The sequence below is a fragment of the Siphateles boraxobius genome, unplaced genomic scaffold, assembly GCF_051911475.1.
Source record: "Siphateles boraxobius isolate OS27281-9 unplaced genomic scaffold, OSU_SipBor_1 12, whole genome shotgun sequence".
NCBI classification, from domain to species: Eukaryota; Metazoa; Chordata; class Actinopteri; order Cypriniformes; family Leuciscidae; genus Siphateles; species Siphateles boraxobius.
The window spans coordinates 12285437-12306245 of record NW_027508722.1 but is presented as its reverse complement, the minus strand read 5'-3'; the positions used below and the strand labels follow the sequence as shown (position 1 = coordinate 12306245).

The 20809-nt window shown below is 38.9% G+C and overlaps 1 protein-coding gene across 7 annotated transcripts in view; it reads left to right on the top strand.

The window, feature by feature from the left end:
* Window positions 1-20809, top strand: part of trak1a (trafficking protein, kinesin binding 1a) — an 80675-nt gene extending 59866 nt beyond the window's left edge. For 4 of the 7 annotated variants that reach the window (XM_077207777.1, XM_077207787.1, XM_077207756.1 and 1 more), the window contains 8 exons: window positions 2534-2608; window positions 2846-2983; window positions 5690-5766; window positions 6020-6253; window positions 9485-9816; window positions 12833-13168; window positions 15079-15181; window positions 18285-20809. In XM_077207777.1, the coding sequence (XP_077063892.1) occupies window positions 2534-2608; window positions 2846-2983; window positions 5690-5766; window positions 6020-6253; window positions 9485-9816; window positions 12833-13168; window positions 15079-15181; window positions 18285-19035 (2046 nt within the window). In that variant the 3' untranslated portion in view covers window positions 19036-20809. Of the gene's footprint in view, window positions 1-2533; window positions 2609-2845; window positions 2984-5689; window positions 5767-6019; window positions 6254-9484; window positions 9817-12832; window positions 13169-15078; window positions 15182-17134; window positions 17224-18284 lie in introns of all 7 variants that reach the window. The other 3 variants (XM_077207805.1, XM_077207813.1, XM_077207797.1) reach the window with 1 other exon arrangement.

Sequence of the window (20809 nt, the reverse complement as noted above, 5' to 3'; positions counted from 1 at the left end):
ATCCTGCAGGCACCCGTTTTACATTTCTACATTAGGAACACAGTGGTCAATACAGCATGGTAAAGTTCTATTTAGTGCAACAGTGGCCGCCCCCCTTTACAGCGGTGCTGGTTCCAGGAAACTTTTTTTTTTTAAAGGGGGGGGATTTAAAAATAGTCTTCTTAAAGGGTTATCAGCCATGAACCAAGCCTATCAGCTACGAGGTGAATCACAACACTGCAAACTTTGATTTGAAGGAAAAAAGGAAAAAAGAAAAGAAAAGAAAAAAAGACAAAGGTACAAGACTGTATACTTAATGGTTTTTAAGAAAAGCTTAGTAAATCCCCTTGCATAATTAATTTGATTAAAAGCATTTTAATAACTGACTAATAACATTTTCATTGCCATTAAAGTGAAATTACTAAACCTAAACTTAGGAGCCTGATAAAATGCTCATTTAAAGGGTAACTAAACCCCTGGTCAGAGCCTGACTCCACCCACTGGCATTATTTTAAAAATGCAGGAAAAGTGGGCAGAGCCCAGCGGAGTGGGGCGTGCACCTGAGACCCACGCGTCTCTCTGTATGGAACCTGCCTACGTCACAAACCACCCCAAACATCCAATAGGAAAATTCAACTGCAGTAGCCAACGTTCAACCTGAAGAGGGCAGCACTCAGACGTTTTTACACCATATATTGTAGAATTAAAAAACTTCATACACAAAGGTCAAAAGTTGGTTTAGGGTTTAGTTACCCTTTAAAAGAAAACATCTCAGATGGACTCAGAGGGTTTTGCATCTGAACTCTTCATATATAATCAGATCAACTAGATTACATCATTCACAGTGCTTCATTGGAATGGGCGGAACTAAAGAGCTATTTTGGTGCTTTTTAGACTTTCTGATTAGTGTAATTTTCTGCACCAACTACATGGGTAATGTAGTTTTTCACCAGAAATGTCAATGTTGAACACAATTATTTAAAAAATAAGCTGAATTAAAGCGGGCTTCAGCAAAAGCAAATACCAAAGATTAACAACCTTTTACTTCCGGAACCTAACTGATGAACTCTATAGACCTTATGTAGCCCCGCCCCTTTTCAGCGCTGCGCTCCTTGTCTTTTGTCTTCCGGTCTGTATTTTCACAGCGATCCTTCGTATTTATGAATGAACGGCTCGTTTTAAAATCTTCCCGGTCTTTTGACATTTGTTAAGACATTTGCTTTAAACATTACAATCCTCATGATAACTTTTGTTAACTTTATATTAAGTAAATCCACTTTAAAAGCTAATTACTCCTGGACAGCGATGCCATAGAAATATACAGAGCGACCTCAAGTCAAGTCAAGTCAAGTCACCTTTATTTATATAGCGCTTTTTACAATACAGATTGTATCAAAGCAGCTTCACAGTGATAACATGAAAATAATATAGCAGAGTTTGTTTCTAAAAGAAAATTGAGTCAACGTCCACCTTAAGCAAGGCAGATCAATAATATTATTGAATATTAAATGTCCCCAACTAAGCAAGCCAAAAGCCAAGGCAACAGTGGCAAGGAACCAAAACTCCATCAGGTGACAGAATGGAGAAAAAAACCTTGGGAGAAACCAGACTCAGTCGGAGGGCCAGTTCTCCTCTGGCCAACGAAGGAACAGTGCATGATTTATGATTCGGGCAGCATTACAAGGCAGATTGGATCGGAACATTTAGAATATTTATCCATTTCCATCTTTTGGAAGTCCAAGTAATCACGCCGGTGTTGAGACGAGTTGTTGAGGATCAGTGTCGTCCACCATAGAGGGTCCATATCGCCGGTGTTGAGTCGTCTCTTCACAGGCTTTGTGATTGGGGTATCTGAAGTCTCCGTGAAAGGCTGGATACAAACTGGAGCTGACGAACGCCGTTTTTCTCGGGACTCGCGTCCCGAGATAACAGCAGAAAAGCAAAAAGGGAAAATAATTAGCGTAGCTGCTGTTCATAATGATTTCCATAACACGGGCGTAAATGATAAAAAACATGAAGACAGTGATTCTTGCGTCCCACAGTCACCCCCCTCCGTCCCCCACTCAACTCAGCCCTGCTTACTGACCTCTACATCCCTCCTGCTGCTGTGACCCAACCACAATCTCACAATCTCTCCGCAGCCCAACCATACGCGCCGACCCGTTTGACTAAGGCTGTCGAGCCCCACTGTCGTCGTTAAAGCAGGTTCAGTGGCAACGGTTCCGTATGGCATACCACCTACCGCAAAACACAATATCTACCCAACCTCAAAACCGGAAGTTCAAAGACAAGATGCTAAAGATTTATATTATTTTAATATTATTTTATATAATGATAATTATTATTGATTTTAATTTTTTTTTATTAAATGGAAGAGTTTTCTTTAGTGTAATTTAGGCTATTGTGTTCTGGGTTTATACATAATATGAAATGTATTAATGAAATGTAAAAAAAAATTCTATAAAAGTTTTCTAATTGGATCTCATTTCATTTAGCTTGTATTGACAGTTATAAGCAGCGCACTTATTCATGTGAAATGTCTGTTATTTTTCAGTATGCAGTAGAAAATGAAGAGCTCACCCAGCATCTGGGAGCTGCTAAAGACGCCCAAAGAGCACTAACAGCAGAGGTAACATGCACACACACAATGTTTACCAATGTACCACTTCTCTACCAGCATATTCACAAACTGTAATTCAACTCAAATAGTACCATTTGACAATTAATAATAATAAATAAATAAAAAAGATGCGAATTATTTGATTTGAATTGAATCCATGATATATGACTGATTCAATTATTTTTACTGCTGTTTTTACCTGCTATAAGTCTCTTTATCTCAGTCTTTATCTGTTTCTTTCTCTAGCTGAGGGAGCTGGAGGATAAGTATGCTGAGTGTATGGAGATGCTTCATGAAGCTCAGGAGGAACTGAAGAACTTCAGAAATAAAACGCTGCCTCTCAGTACACCGCGACGGTTCCACTCACTCGGCCTGTTCCCTATGGTGAGAAACCGAAAACAAGAAAAAAGAACATTGTTATTTTATTATAATTTGTTTTCTTTCGTATATTGATTTTTCGAAACATATCGATTCTGAAATACCTGAAACGCTTCCAATACTCATGTCTTGCAGAATAGATACGCGATACCAGCTGCGCTTTCTCGCTCTCACATCTCTCTGACAGCGAGTTAACACACAAACCCGCCTCCCCTCACTCACTCATTTCTGTTACACTTTGTTGGTGTTACAGGGCTAGAATTTCGGTTTAAAGTTAGTTGTTTTTTTTATTTAAAGTTGCCTTGTTCTTTTTCGCTGCTTCTTTCACTTTAACTGTCAAATAGCCAGCAGCCATATCACCCTGTAGCCCAAGACTGGTTGCCAAATGAAGCTAAGCAGGGCTGAGCCTGGGCAGTACTGGATGGGAGACTCCTGGGAAAACCAGGTTGCTGCTGGAATAGGTGATAGTGAGACCAGTAGGGGGCGCTCACCCTGTGATCTGTGTGGGTCCTAACGCCCCAGTGTAGTGATGGGGACACTATACTGTCAAAGAACACCGTCCTTCGGATAAGACGTTAAACCGAGGTCCTGACTCTATGGTCATTAAAAATCCCAATTTGCCCCTTGGCCTCTTTCCATCATGGCCCCCTAATCATCCCCATATACTGTATATACTGATTGGCTTCATCACTGTCTCTTCTACACCAGTAAGCTGGTGTGTGGTGGGCGTTCTGGCGCAATATGGCTGTCGTCGCATCATCCAGGTGGATGCTGCACATTGGTGGTGGTTGAGGAGATTCCCCCTTCCATATGTAAAGCAATTTGAGTACCTAGAAAAGCGCTATATAAATGTAACAAAGTATTATTATTATTATTATATACACACAAAATAAAATGTCAAAATACCGGTCTTGGCGAGTATTCACGTAAACACAGTCAGATATGTTTTAAGTGAACGTATACAGTTAAGAAAGACGCATGTGTAACAGTATAATAAATCCGTGTGTCAGGTCTTAAATATACTAATTTACTATATAAATACTATACTAAAGCCTAATATACTGCTGCCCACATATATTTATGTGTCAACGTTAACGGATGCAATTCATTCAAAATCCTTATCACGTTAAAATAATTTGACGCAAATAAATTACTGAGGCATGTGAAATTGAATCATTAACGTAATTTACGTCATGTAGTTAGATGATTTTAGAAGTTGGGAGTTTATCACACTGAGTGTCTACAATGGCTCAAGCACCTGTAACGAGATGGTCCTCACTGCAGAACTTGAAATCCACGGGGAGGAGTCGGATCCAGTTCCAACTCCTCCCACCTTACATATACCTAAACCTACCCATCTCTGCCCCCTGATCCCTAAACCCACCCCTAATCCCTAAACCCACCCCTAATCCTACCCATCTCCGCCCCCTGATCCCTAAACCCACCCCTAATCCCTAAACCCACCCCTAATCCTACCCATCTCCACCCCTTGGATCTTGATCCAACTCCTCCCTTAGGATCTCATGTACTGCATTGAGGTGCCACTGGCTGTAACCCTGATTGGTGGAAATTTCTATTCTAACCCTTTAACCCTTTAGCTCTGTCATATTCTGTGATTGTTTCTTAAGCGCGAGCCCTCACACATCACACTGTGTGAAATACAGACTGAACGGAATGTCAAAACATCCCATCGCTGCATGGCCAGATGATAGGCAAACTGTGTTTCTCGGCTGGATAAAGCAATCTAGTAAAGTTTTGATGGATGAGGATTGTATTTAAGGTAAAGATGATTGCGTTGACGTACAGGACTTGTACAGAAAGCACGCGTGAGTCCGTTATATTGATGCGTAAACAAACTCTCGCCGCACTGATCGAACATTGTATTTATACACAGACACATTTCAATACATTGACTTTGTTTCCACACACATTCAGGATAATGTTTTGATTTGTCTGTCATGTGTATGTTACTCTGTTTAGTAATTCTTAATGGATCAGCGTACTGTAGTAGGTATATCCAGTCATTTCAAGGCAGTTGGTTTAGGTTTGCAGCTGGTTCGGGATTGCAGCTTGACTTGTCTAAACTATAAAGAGGCTCGTTGCCGTTGCACTGCATACATACTATACACTGTGAATTCTAAAAAGTTTTTACCAGTAAGGTTTTTTTATGGGTGCTTTGGTGTGCGTACATGTGTAAATTATATGTAATCCTTATATAATTTGGTTATTTGGTGGAGGTACAAGTGTCCTTTTTTAAAAAGACCTAAATTTACCTTGAAAAGCTTGCAGGAAATAGTTATGCGAGAATCACCTGGTTTACTTTGCTGGATATAACAGATGATGACAAAATAAATGTGTTAAACAAGATAAATGGTTTATGCTTAATTTCACAAAAAGTGTGCGATTAATCTCGATTAATTGCATACTTATCGTGAAATTAAGCATAAACATAAAAATACAAATATACATAAAAACAAAATACAAATACATGTCAGAAAATACAAATACATAAAAAATACTGTTCCATACAGTACTTTCATGAAATAGTTTTCAGTATACAGTGTGTCATACACAGTTAACAGGACACTAGTATGCGTTGTCTGACTACAAATAGGTGAACATGCTAAAAAATAAATACACAAATAATGATAAATACATACACTATCACTTTTATTCCCCTGGCTAATGGTGTGTTTGTGCTGTGTGTAACAGGACTCTTTAGCTGCTGAAATTGAAGGCACCATGAGAAAAGAGATTGAGATGTCTGATCCAGACGTAGAAGAACAAAGGTATGTTTGTCTGTCATTTCCTGTGTCCTGCCTGTATGTCTCATATTAAGTTATGGATTTGCATGCAGAGTCAAATTTAGATGAATATAAAATATATAATTGTATATTTCAAATACAAATCATTGTACCGTATGTTTAAAATGTTTATATTTTCATCCGTTACGCTTAGTATGTAGTTTCAAATCCTCCAAGGGTGACATTTGTCTAATCTGCTTAAATGGGAAAAAGTGATTGTCTTCACTTTTTTTTTCAGGTTGCACCCAAAACGTGTCTTCAAGACAGTGCGAAACATCAACCAGACGGTTCGGCAACGCTCCATGGGCCCATCCCCTATGAACATCCCAGGGTCCAATCAGACGTCCTGTATAAACTCCAGGCGTTCTAGTTGTCTAAGCACGCCCCGATCGAGCATGTACGGAGGGGACGGGTTTGAAATAGACAACCGCACCAACAGTATGCTTCTGGAAACCCACTCACCTCAAGATGGGTAAGAGCATCAAACACGATTTTCCACCATATGTTTTTGAAGCATATGATAGAAATGTGTTGTGCGTGTTTACTTAACTATAGTTTATACATATATACTGTATATATAGTGGGGCCAAAAAGTATTTAGTCAGCCACTGATTGTGAATCTTCTCCTACTTAGAATGATGAGAGAGGTCTGTAATGTTCATCACAGGTACACTTCAACTATGAGACAAAATGAGAAAAAAAAAATCCAGGAAATCACATTGTAGGATTTTTAAAGAATTTATTTGTAAATTATGGTGGAAAATAAGTATTTGGTCAATAACAAAAGTTCAACTCAATACTTTGTAACATAACCTTTGTTGGCAATGACAGAGGTCAAACGTTTTCTGTAAGTCTTCACCAGGTTTGCACACACTGTAGCTGGTATTTTGGCCCATTCCTCCATGCAGATCTCCTCTAGAGTAGTGATGTTTCGGGGCTGTCGCTGGGCAACTCGGACTTTCAACTCCCTCCACAAATTTTCTATGGGGTTGACGTCTGGAGACTAGCTAGGCCACTTCCAGGACCTTGACATGCTTTTTACAGAGCCACTCCTTCGTTGCCCGGGCGGTGTGTTTGGGATCATTGTCATGCTGGAAGACCCAGCCACGTTTCATCTTCAAGACTCTCACTGATGGAAGGAGGTTTTGGCTTAAAATCTCACAATACATGGCCCCGTTCATTCTTCCCTTAACACGGATCAGTTTTCCTGTCCCCTTTGCAGAAAAAACAGCCCCAAAGCATGATGTTTCCTCCCCCATGCTTCACAATAGGCATGGTGTTCTTGGGATGCAACACTGCATTCTTCTTCCTCCAAACACGACGAGTTGAGTTTTTACCAAAAAGTTCTATTTTGGTTTCATCTGACCACATGATATTCTGCCAATCCTCTTCTGGATCATCCATATGCTCTCTGGCAAACTTCAGACGGGCCCGGACATGTACTGGCTTAAGCAGGGGGACACGCTTGGCACTGCAGGATTTGAGTCCCTCTCGGCGTAGTGTGTTACTTATGGTAGACTTTGTTACTTTGGTCCCAGCTCTCTGCAGGTCATTCATCAGGTCCCTACGTGTAGTTCTGGGATTTTTGCTCGTCGTTCTCATGATCATTTTGACCCCACGGGATGAGATCTTGCGTGGAGCCCCAGATCGAGGGAGATTATCAATTGTCTTGTATTTCTTCCATTTTCTTACAATTGCTCCCACAGTTGATTTTTTCACACCAAGCTGCTTGCCTATTGTAGATTCACTCTTCCCACCCTTCTGCAGGTCTACTATTTTCTTCCTGGTGTCCTTCGACAGCTCTTTGGTCTTGGCCATGGTGGAGTTTGGAGTGTGACTGTTTGAGGCTGTGGACAGGTGTCTTTTATACAGATAACGGGTTCAAACAGGTGCCATTAATACAGGTAACGAGTGGAGGACAAAAGAGCTTCTTAAAGAAGAAGTTACAGGTCTGTGAGAGCCAGAAATCTTGCTGGTTTGTGGGTGACCAAATACTTATTTTCCACCATAATTTACAAATAAATTCTTTAAAAATCCTACAATGTGATTTCCTGGATTTTTTTTTCTCATTTTGTCTCTCATAGTTGAAGTGTACCTATGATGAAAATTACAGACTAGAGGGCTGCATTGGGATTGAGTCCCGCCGGGTCCCGCGGGACCCAACGCAAATCTCGCGGATGCGGGCGGTTTGAACTTTGCTGCGGGCGGGAATGGGCGGCTAAAAAAAAACCTGCGGGAGGTAGCCTAGTGGAGAATGAGATGTCAATAAATGACGTGGAAAAGAACCTCGAACGAGGTATTTACAGCACAAAACGTAAGCAAGGCAAGTCTGACATTTGGAGAAGTTTCTCAATTGTTTGTGACAAAGATGGAAAAGAACTGGACTTTGTTCATTGTGACAAATGTACATAGGATATATATATATGTACATAGGATATATATATATATATATATATTGACATTGACAATTGATGTATTATCACCGATTCCGACTTGTCAATTACAGCGATGTTTTTGAATCTTTTGTATAGGCTACTGTATTTTCTTGTGGTAGGCTATATTTGTTTCCCTCTCGGGGTGTTGTTTTGCTTTGCGGCATCATATTTGCTGTGATAGGTCCACAACAGTGTGTTTTTACCGGGCCTTTTCATTATTTAAATTATTGTAGAAAGATGTTTTCCCAGAAAACGACGGCTCATTCATTTAAGAAAGAAGTTGGAGAGGGACCCTCAAAAGATCTGCAATCATGTATTTGTATGTATTTATTTAAATCTATTTATCTAAATGTATTAGAAGATGTAGAAGAATAGCTAGAAAAACAGCAAATAAATAAAAAATAAATAAATACATTTAAATAAAAAAATCAATTAAATAAAAATACATTTAGATAAATAGATTTAAATAGATAAATACAAATACATGATTGTATTTGATACTAAGATACGCCTATCTTTTAATGATCAGTGCGTCAGATGCAGGCCAGGGAAACGAAACAAACAACCCCATGAAGCTCTTTAATAATAGCAATACAAATAAGTTTTTTTCCTGCGGGACGGGAGAAAACACAAAACCAATGCATCTCTATTATTGTGCGGGAATAAATTCTAACCAGTTTTGCGGGTGCGGGAGGGAGTGGACATACATATTGCGGGAGCGGGCGGGAGTGTAACACATACGTTGCGGGAGCGGGCGGTAATGGTCAGAAATTCGGGGAGCGGGAGCGGGATGAAGAAAACAGTCCCGCGCAGGTCTCTATTACAGAGCTCTCTCATCATTCTAAGTAGGAGAAGATGCACAATCAGTGGCTGACTAAATACTTTTTGGCCCCACTGTATATACTATAGTTCAAAAGTTTGGTGTCAGTAACATTATATATATATATATATATAATACACTTCTTTGTATTATACTTACTTTTGAAATATATATATACGTTATATATATATATATATATAAGTTATATATATATATATATATATATATATATATATATATATATATATATATATATATATATTATAACGTGTATATATATATATATATATATATATATATATATATATATATATATATATATTATAATATGTGAAAACAAGAACAAAATGCAAAAAAAAACAACCTTTTGAACCTTTATTTTTTATGAGATTAGTTGACATTGGACCACATTGTATTGAGGTTATTTTTCCTGTAATATTTGTTCCAGCTCTAATGACTCCAACAGAAAGCCTGGCACGCCTGGCACACCCGGCTCCCAGGACCTGGAGGCGGCACTGCGTCGCCTCTCCCTTCGACGGGACAACTACCTGAGCGAGCGGCGTTTTTTTGAGGAGGAGCGAGAGCGTAAACTTAACGCCCTGGCAGTAGAGAAAGGCGAATTGTACGAGGACAGAGATGTTGGTAGTGGCAGTGAAGACGGCGGTCCTCTCACTCCGGCAGAAAGCATCATGTCTCTGGGCACCCTGCACTCAGTTTACTCCATCTACAGCGCCCGATCCTACCTGCCCGAGAAACTCCAGATCGTCAAGCCTCTGGAAGGTGAACGAGTCAAATCCAGGCCTTTCACCCTCTCACTGTTTGATGCTCTGTGGGCATTAATGCACCACAACGCTGAGGATCTGTCTACACAACACTCCTTCTTTTTCAGACACACACAGCCTCGCTGCTGGTTTGAGATATAGGCCACACACACACTACAGTTCAATTTGGTTGTCAGTTCACCTTTTAGTGCTTTATGCTGTTCTGTATTGTTCTGAGTTCAGTCATTTATGGGGAGTGGCAAGCACATTCTACAAGTTGTTACAATCGCGTTTGGGTCATTCCTACAGTTTGGTGGATTTAATGTTCCCATGAAACTATACTGCATATTTTACACACAATTAACTTGAACACCACATGGTTTTCCATGCATAGATGTACCCCAATTAACACAACTTCATAATGATTAGTACCTTAGAATAATTCAAATAATTTGAAAGACGGCAAATTCCCATGTCCCCAAACATTTTAAGAATTAGTATGTGCACTTATTCTTTTTGACATACAATACAATTTATTGGGATGCATATCTTTAAGCTGTTTAAACCATTAACTGAGGTTATGTCCCTCAAACCCCAGTCCCCACCCTGTTATATTGTTGTGATTTACCCTTTAAAATCTGAAGCGTATGCCCTAAATTACGTGACTTGCTAGAAGTGACATCATTACTTGGAGGGACAGCAACTCCATGAAAAAAGTAAGAATCGGTCATAAACTTTTCACTCTTTGCCTCCATTTTTAGACTTCTAATAGCATCAAACATAGCATGTCTATCCTGTTGAGTCAATTAATACTTTTTTTAATAGATTTTATATATCTATTAAAATTCTTTAAATGGTAATCTTCTGCTTGCATGCTCTTTCTTGGTAAGTAATGGCCTTTATTAGCTTAAAATGTCCACCTTGTTACACATCGCATTGTAAATATGTAATGTAACGGGCTGAACAAGTTCCACAGAATGTGAAACATAAATATTTGATCTGGGTTATTAGGTTATACTAGCCTGAGATTGACCCCAGTTTGTTTTTTATGATAGACAGACATGTTCCCCCTCTGACAAGACTGAAAAATAAAATAAATTTCAACAATCCTGCTCAGTCCAAAATCCACTGTAGGAATGACCCACTTACAAAAATTCTATGCATTGTGCTGAACTGAACAACCAGTTGTTAATGATGTATTTAAACACACAGTCTCTCTTCTGCATGTATGGTGCAAAAAACAAAAAACAGGAAAAGAGGTATGAGCCATAACTCATTTGTGTTGCCAGATCTTGTTAGAAATAACAGCAAACAAGAACAAGCACATTGTAAGCCAAAATAAATCAAAATCATTCAAATAGAAAATATAACGATTCATTTTGCACCTTCCCAGTTTAATAAATCCATGAATTTGATAGCTTCATGAGCCAAGCCCAAAAAAACGCTTATAATTAGTGGACATGTCAACACTTGTAGAGCATAACAAGTCTTTGGTCGCTATAATATTACTTTGGCCAAAAATAGCGGAAACCAAGCACATGAGATGCCAAAACGTTGCTATGGTTACCGCGGTGTCAATCGTTGCAATTTCGGGTTTCCCGTTTGTAAATGCAGTTGTCACTCCTGAACCAGCGTGTCAAGGCCTTAGACACATCCCACTTACCATCATATAGAGAGAGTGAATACTGAGTCAGCAAACTGAAAAACCACCCACAATGTACTTTATGGTACATATTTTAAAAGACACATTTTAAATTGGCGTTGCTCGTTTACAAAGAAAGCCGAAAACAAATTTGATTGTATATCTTTCCCTTCTCGTTTTCGGTGGATCTTTTCAGTTTAATGCCAACAAAGAGGTATTCTAATTAATTTAGTTGTATATAACAGAGCTACAGCTGATTGTAGTTTGTCATATTATTTAAACTTAATCACAGCATGATTACAGCTACAGTTGTGATCTTATAATTACATCTCTAGCGCCCCCTGCTGGTTATAGCTAATAGAGCTAAGCAGTCTGACATTGCCTGCCCAAAAGTAAAGCTTAGGAATTACAGAAAACTCTAAAGCATTTTCTTGACTGATTCCTCTGTTTTCTTCTGATTTGCTTAACATATTTAAACATGTTTCAAAGGTACTAACAAGCAATCTGACAGATTATCTCTTAAGGAATATTATTTGACTTGAGCCCTGTTTTCCCCATTGTGTTCCCCATTGTTTACCCCTAATGTCTCTCTTGTCAGTTTTCAGTTAGGATGTTTGATTCCTTTTCTTACCTTTTTTGTCTTTTAATGTGTTTATACCTTTCCAATAAACACAACTTTAATTTCCCCCTCCTTCTTTTTCTCTTTCTTTTCTTGCTGTAGGCTGTCCATAGTTAGCATGTTATGAAATTTAGCTCTGTGTAAACCTTAAGAGCTGTTTTACAGGGTACATATTAAATTGAGTTTAGAAATAGCATATGTAGTGTAACTTAATAAAAGTAACTATAATCAGAAAGTAACTAAAATGACTGAAATGAAAGAATATATTGCTGTGATCACGACTGCTGTTAAATATACAGTATATCTCCACATCTGGTTGCCTCTACAATATATCTATTTTAAAATGTATTGGAACACAGATAAATTCTACATAAAAATGAACAGATCAGTTCTCAGCATTGAAACCAATTGGTTTTCACACTTGGGATCACAGAGGTTTGCTTAACTCTCCTGGACTAGACATTTAATCAGCTTATTTATATATATAGATATATAGGACACATGCTCAAGGATAATCCAATATTACTTTCTTATTTTGATACACATTCCTGAGGCAAGGAATCTCATGCTGCCTCTTTTCTCTTGGACTGCAATGGATGCTAATTTTAAATATTCAAACCGATCTGAAATTCTTGTCCAATCGCTCTTATGTATCTCATGTCACTCTTCATGAATGCCACCTTGCGTTCATGATCTAAATATATATTTTGTGTGTTATGTGGCATTTGTTGTAATTTGTATCTGATCTATGCTCTTGTTTCCTCCGTTCCACAGGTTCGGCCACTCTGCACGCATGGCAGCAGCTCGCGCAGCCACACCTGGGCGGCATCCTGGACACACGGCCCGGCGTCGTGACCAAGGGCTTCCGAACGCTGGAGCTGGACCTGGAGGAGGTGTACCAATTCACCGACCTGGAGGAAGATGAGTCAGGACAGCATTCCCAATCCGGCATCTCTACCTCTTGCCTGGGCTCTATGCCTTGCTCGCCTGCTTTGCGACGACCTCGCGCCAACAATCCTGACAACCAGGAAGAGCAGCTCAGAGAAAATGGTGGGACCCCTGGAGTGGGGCTAGACCGAATGGAGCCTGGAGAGGAAGAGGTCTCATCTGGTATGGGACCCTCATAACCTCACTAACCCTCCGGACAGGCTTAGGGGGGTGGGATCAAAAAGCCTCTCTGTAAAACAGACCGAAGCCCCAGTGGAGTACCCATAAGCCCCAGTTGTATTGTGCCTGTGAGGGTCTATAGGATGAGCTGGTTCTCTCCACACACCCACTGCACACCAACCACTACCTCACCCAGGAAGACAGCTGCCATGTTCTTTTGAGTATAGTCAATTTTTTTTAACATTTTACTGTCGTTCTACCTGTCATCTCTATTGATCCTTGCACTGAAAAATGAGAAATCAGTCTATGGAAACTCTAGAATACATCAAGTATTAGTTGAAATACTCTAAATATTAAAGTATCTATGATAAGTACTGTACCACGAGCAGTACCAAATTTCTTTATCACCTGCATGCCAGGGGTTACCTTTCTGTGTGGGTCATATTTACCCCTAATTCAAAAGTGAAAACATTTTAGAACCTTTTTTTTATTATTGTGACATTTGATTACTATTAAAAAAATCCGTAGGATACTTCCATTATTATTACTACAGTAATGTCAACATTTGAGTTTGTAACGCTCATTGTTCAAAGAAGGATTCTCATCAGATTCTCACCCTATCTAGACACTATTATAATTATTAGTAGAAGTAGTACTAGTGATGTCAAATTAACTAATCGCGATTAATCGCATCTAACATAGAAGTTTGTTAATATTTGTGTATGTGTATATACACATATATTATGTATTTACAAACTTTTTTTAATCAATTATACAGCCTTAATTATTATTATTAATAATAAAAGATAGTATAACAAATACTGCCATGGAAAAATATAAATGTTTTATAATTTAATTATTATGAATGAAATAATAGGTCTACTCTAAGATACTTATGAATATGAGTCTAATAATAAGTGATAAGTGCGTGCTTCTAGACTTAATTCTCATTTTCAGCACTTGTTAAATTTCCATTATCTTAAAAACTCTTCTCCGCTAAATCTCTTTTCTAAACCTGCATTACCAGAATGCTGTGTCAGAAAGTTTAATGCCTGGTGGTGGGGAAACAACATTTATTTATTCACTCTCTCCACACACACAAATGCAAATCCACTTGTCCCCTGGTAAACCTGTATGGGCATCCAGCCCGAGGGCACAGAGTGTGATGTTTAATACTTAACTGCAGAACACATACACATGCCTTTAGTACACATCACACAGTCCCAACTGTAGCCCCAGCATGCAACATCCAGCTAGAGTTCTCAGTGTCTTTTAAAGGATAATGTTACAGAGTTCTATTAAAAACGGGGAGGTGTGAGTCGCAGTCATGTGAGTGAACAGACTCTGGACACCGGACAGAGGTCACATTGACACCACATGTAGCTACACAAACACACTCCACATGCTTTCAGAGTCAAGCTTGTCAGACACACACACACACATACTCTTGACAGCCCCAGTTTATCTGGAGAATTATACACCATGCTCACATACATGCTGTGCATATTTGTTTCGTTTTGTTTGTGTTTTGTGATTTAGTTTTGTTTTTTTAGGGTGAACTATCCCTTTAATGACAATTAATGTTTCTTTCTGCAGAGAATTATTGAAACATAATGCCAGCTGATAATAATGGACTTCACCGTTTGATCGTTCCTCTTTCCCACTTTTCTCTCCTGCTGTGTGAATCTATTTAAAGCTGCGTCAGGATGAATCATACCACCAAAAACTCAGGATTTGTAAAGAAATTTAACAAATCAAATTCTGCTGTCACATTTTTGCAGTATACCATTAGTATACTGCAAAAATTGATTGCATTAGGTCTCCTCAGATCCTGAAGCAGTTTTAATTCCATCTCTGTGTTTGTTTGTGGTGTTGTGTACTGATGTTTGTCTCTCCTCTCTTGCTCTCCCCAGTGCATTTTCCTGGTAAATGTATGCCTCACACCAGCTCCACGTACACCTTCACCACCTGCAGGATTCTTCACCCTACAGATGAACTCACCAGAGTCACACCCAGGTAAATACAGTGTGCTCTTTTCCTCCTAGCAACTATTGGTTCATAGATAATATCAAACACTTTTAACAAATACACTGCCATAAATATATGCAAAAATGTTACCTTTAGGGTTTAAACAGCATGTCACTGGACAGTACCCTTAAAGTGTGCCCCTATTATGCTATTTTAAAGGTTCCTAATTTTGTTTTTGACGTCTCCTACAATAGGTGTACATGCATCCAGTTTTCTCATAATATACATTCCACATCACCTCAGTTCCTCAAAGAGTCTGAAAACGGTTTGTTTGAGGATCCAGTCTCACTAAACCCCTCCTTTCCGTGAGCCTAGTCTGCTCTGATTGGTCAGATGGGCCAGTCTGTTGTAATTGGTCGACCGCTTGTAGCGTGTGTCGAAGCGACCATTACCATAATTGAATATCAGCTCCAGAGACTTCCTCAGTACTTTTATACACAGTAGGGGTTAAACGACTTCAGATTTTTTTAAGTCAACATTTATGTGATTAAAGTTGAGTCGACGTCGACTAATCATTGATGGCGTCATTAACCCTTTGACACGTAAGATCACACCGGTGCGATCAGTCTAGGCTGGTCCCTGGAGCATACGATCACACCGGTGTGTATCACGTGATCAACTGCTAAATTCAAATGTGCTTTCACGCTTTGGCTGGCGCTGAGCCAGAGACGGACGCTCTATTCAACTATCCAGTGTTTTCAACCACATAAGGTTTAATTTAGGTTTCAGACATTTAAATACACATAAGTACTAGCAAAACAATACATTTATATTTGTAAAATACACACTGATGTCTATGGAAGCGGCAATAACAATACATTAAATTATAAATTGACACTGTGTTTTATTCATATCAGATATAAATTGTGTATGTAACTATAACATTTACTCTAGAACTATAACTGTTCTTCTTCCACTTCAACGGACACTTACTTTAATGTATTGCGGTAGGAGTGGATGAATTTGCGTTGTAAATCTAACAGATCCGATTCTCTGAACTGCAGCGCAAACGTAGGTTTTACTGTATCCATTCTTCCCGAGTCCTCATCCTTTGCAATTGCATTCAAAGTGGATTTGCAGCACTGAAAACATGTTCTCGACATGTCGAGAACTCAAACCAAACTCTTCCAGCGTCAAAGTAGATTTTGTTCACGAGCATCCAATGAAGACCATAGGCTGCCATTATGCAAATTTGTTACATACCTACAGTATGTAGGAACGTAAAAGAAAGTGAGACTGGATTTGCTGAAGACCCGGCATGTTTCGGCAGTTTAGATTGATTTTTTTCTTTGAGGAGACAAAAACTTTATTTGTCGTAAACTTTGATCTTTAAATTTTTTTACATTTTGTTGTTAATCTTAACCTTTAATATTATAGTAATGTACCACCTGACCGGATTCTCTGTATAGTTTACAACTTCAGTGGTTTTATTTGTTTGTTTGTTTGTTTTTTATATGACAAAAAATTGGCATGTACTGTACCTGATATATATATATATGTATGTATATATATATATATATATATATATGTGTGTGTGTGTATATATATATATGTATGTATGCATGTGTATATATATATATATATATATACACATACAAATATATATATACATACACAAATGAATCGATGTGGATAATAATCGAATCAACTCAAGCACTTGTGAATCAAATTCTAATCGAATCAAATCGAATTGTGAAATTTGTCAATGCCCAACCCTAATTGCAACTCTTTTACAAAAATTTGGGACTTGTTTCAATTAAATTGAAATTTATTGAAATCATTCAGGTTTTCCATACAAGATTCAGTATAAATCTAGCATTCAAAATCTTCAACAGTGTAACCTGCAATCTGTATTGAGGGTGCCAGAGAAAAGGCACCTGACAAATACCTTGTCTCCATAGCAGCCATACTGTACAGCTGTGTGATTGGCTTCTACTGCAGGTCATATGACGAGGATGATGAGGCGGCTCTCTATCATGTTGTTCTGGTGACGGGGTTAGAGCACACTCACTGAGCAGCACCCCCTGGGGGTGAGGATGAACAGCATGACCTGCCAAGTCCTAATTAAAATTTATGTCATGGGAGTATGCTGTTCTCTAATCAAACACAAACCACTCTAATGTCCTAACTGACCTGTAGGATGTTTCTCAACTAACACCAGAACTTATTTTGTGGGAGACTAAATGCAATATGACGTGACTGATAATGCAAACTGTGTATAAATCTGTGGTTGTATCTATGTGTGTGTGTGTGTACTGTAAATCAATGGTAAAGTACATAGTGCATGAGAGGACAAAATGTTGCTGTTAATCTATAATCAAAAGAATGAGTCTTCAAAATTATAATGTCTGACTGCCATTGAATTAGATATTAAAATAGATCAATGGTGTTCCTGTAACTCAAAGACTAGAACAAGGTGCTCTTAACGCCAAGGAAATGGGTTCGATTTTCAGGGAATGCAAGAACTAATAAAAATGTATACTTTGAAAGTAATTGAAGTTGCTTTGGATAAGAGTATTTGCCAAAATAATAGTAATAATCCGTACACCTGTGGTTACCAATACAAGTAATTAAATGTAGCTCTGAAACAAGGCATCATTTATTTGAAAATGCCAATTGGTTTAATACATTGTAAAGTCCTTTTAAAACTAAAACCGTGATTTGACTTGCAAAAATCAAACGCAAAGACAGCAATTTAATGAAGTAAATATATGCGCTGCATGTTTCAAAGTGAAGCATGACATGGTGTTCTTACACATGAGCTGCTCTGTTCGATTTGTAGTAAATTCTGCTCTAATGCAATCCTGCCCAAATCATGCAGCCTTAATTCATATAGTTTTGGGCTTTTAGTTTTGGGGCTACTTTATAATCTGTACAAAAGAAAATCTAAACTCTCACAATCCAAAACATCTTATCTGTCCCAATAATGTTGTAAACACACTAACCACATTTTGTCTTGTGATCAAAATATTCCTGAATTGGATTGAATTTTTCATTTTGATTAATCGTGTTCACAGATTTACCATTGCATGGTTTGGCTTCTGGCTTATTTAGCCAGATAATGCAAACTAACCGAGTGTTTCTTTCTCAGTCTTGTGTCTTGTCCATCACTGACTACCTGCGTGATGTCCAGCAGCAGTTTGCGCTCAACCCCTGTGTCCACCCCCTGCACGCCTCGTCGCCTCAGCCTGGCGGAGAGTTTCACCAACCTCCGCGACTCCACCAAGACCACCAGTACCTCTTTGGGCCTTGTGCGCCTCCTGCAGGAGAGAGGTATATCTGCTGCTGTCTATAACCCTCTCAGTTGGGACCGGGCGGATCAAGCCCCTTCACCAGACCCCTGCTCATCACACACTGCCCACCCCTTACACACCTGTTCAGACACGCTCCCTTCCACCCCTCCAAACTCCCCCAGCAAGTCCAAACCTACCAGACCTGTGCTCCCTGTAGACTACAGCCCCTCAGACCCCCCCTACGAAACCTTCCTGGCTTCACGGCCAGCCAGCTCGATTCTAAAGGAAGTGCGGGAGGCGGACGAAAGGGCTCAAACAGATACACAGTGTCAGACTGAAGTCAGTGTGCAGAATCTGAGACTTGTGGACAAGGTAAAGAAGTTTAGCCTGGCTCCGAGAACATTGGCCCCAGGACCGCCATTCGGAGCCCACGCTGTTGGGACCTCCCCTATCGGGGGACTGCCAGTGCTGAACTCAGGGATGAGAAGAAACCGCAGTTACCCAGCAATGGTTGGGGCTAGTATGGCTATGAAGGGCGCAGGGCCTCCCAGTGAGGACCTGCTATTGGCTCATGGACCGCCAAGACAAACTAGCCTCAATGAAAAGTGAATGTTGCCTCTCTGTCGTCCCCTTTTGCCTTTTATTTGTTTAAATTTGCATTGATACAGTATATCATCCTTGCGTCAACTCGAGTGCCTGTTAAAATGATATTTGTATAGATTATTTTGTTATAACAGTTGATATAACAATCTCTTTTTTGTCTACTTTTTGTCTCCGTCTGACCAACATATACAGTACAATTCATTCAGCATTGCCACATAGCTTGGGGCATATTCCAAGCTTTTGTCGTCGTGTGAAAATTTGCACTTGCTGGCTGTGAGAAAATGTAACACACAAACAGAGCAGAAGATTCATGCCCCAAAATGATTTCCAGTTTGAATTTAAAAACTACTATTTTCTTTTTTTTGTTCTGAATCTGGTCTTCCCGGGTGACATTTCAAGATTTGTTAGTTTTGTGATGCTAGCAAAGGCACTGATAGCACCTTAATGCTAATGGTAACCCAGACATTGGTGAACAATGAAGTATTGCCATTTCTTGTTTCTTATTTAGTCTAATTTGGCACTTTTTAAAGGCAATGACATATAGATTTTTATCAAGCCCCTATAGTGTGCTGAAAATACAAGTACAAATACCTTCATAGAAGCCTTTTCCATCTAGTCCAGGCAATTAAATAACTACAGCGTAATGTTCATTGTCTAAAATGGCTTAATGCATAATATTATAGTAATTACAGTGTAATAACACAGTTCAATAATACAACTCTAGGTAGAGGGCACTGTTGGCATGAATTGGTGATAATTTGCACATTACCACAAACTCTCTGCTTTATACATCCTCAAGAGCTCACTGACTGAAATACTTAAGAGAGAAACCGAGACCACAGAGCTGTCAAGGGGCTGCATAAAGAAATTGCAGCAGGTTTAAACTTGAAACACAATCATGTTCATGTTGTCATCTTTTAATGTCCTTTTGTTTAAGACCAACATTATTTATAAGTGTATGTGTATGGATGTACATGGCGTGTGGAATTGCAGTATCGAAGACTTGATGGGAAAATTGCACAAAACATTTCATTGGTCAAAAGGATGTCAGGTTAAACCGAAGAAAAAAAAATACTGTACATCTGCTGTGGTTTTGGAACCTACTGACTGATATGTGTCATATGTAAAGCAAGTGAAGTATGTATTGTGAGCTTTAAAGATTTCAAGGGTGCAATAGGAAGTCATTCATAGTGCCTGATTTTTTTGTTGTTTTTTGACAGACTGAATCATAATGGCTTCACCTGCCACAGTATGCACTGGCATAAATACTGTAACTATGTGTGATGTATTGACTTAACTATTGTTTTTACCTGACAATGCAGATTTTTGAAAGATATATTATATGTGATGCATTGTCGAGGATGCATATACAGTTGTAAGTGCATGAGTCGGTCTAAAGAAAAGGTCTTTTTCTTTTAGTTCAGGCAAATCAAATTTGTTAGGTGAAAATGTGTGCGTATTTGTGTGTGTGTGTGTGCGCATTTAATCATAGCATGACCTTTGTTGAATGTGTTTCAGAGGTATCTGCCATGACTGATCATTGATTTCAATGGTGTTTATTTAATTAGAAAGGACATTTTACTTGTATATTGTAAATGGTAAATATGCAAAGAATTTAAACATGCTAACTTTTTATATATAAAAAAGCAAAAAAAACTAAACTTGAAGGAAAAAAATTAGAAAATGAAAAAGCAATGACGTGACACTGGTGAAAAGTGGAGTTTTTGTTCATGAAGTTTAGAAGCTCCCCTTTGCAGGATCAATAAACCAGTTCCGATAA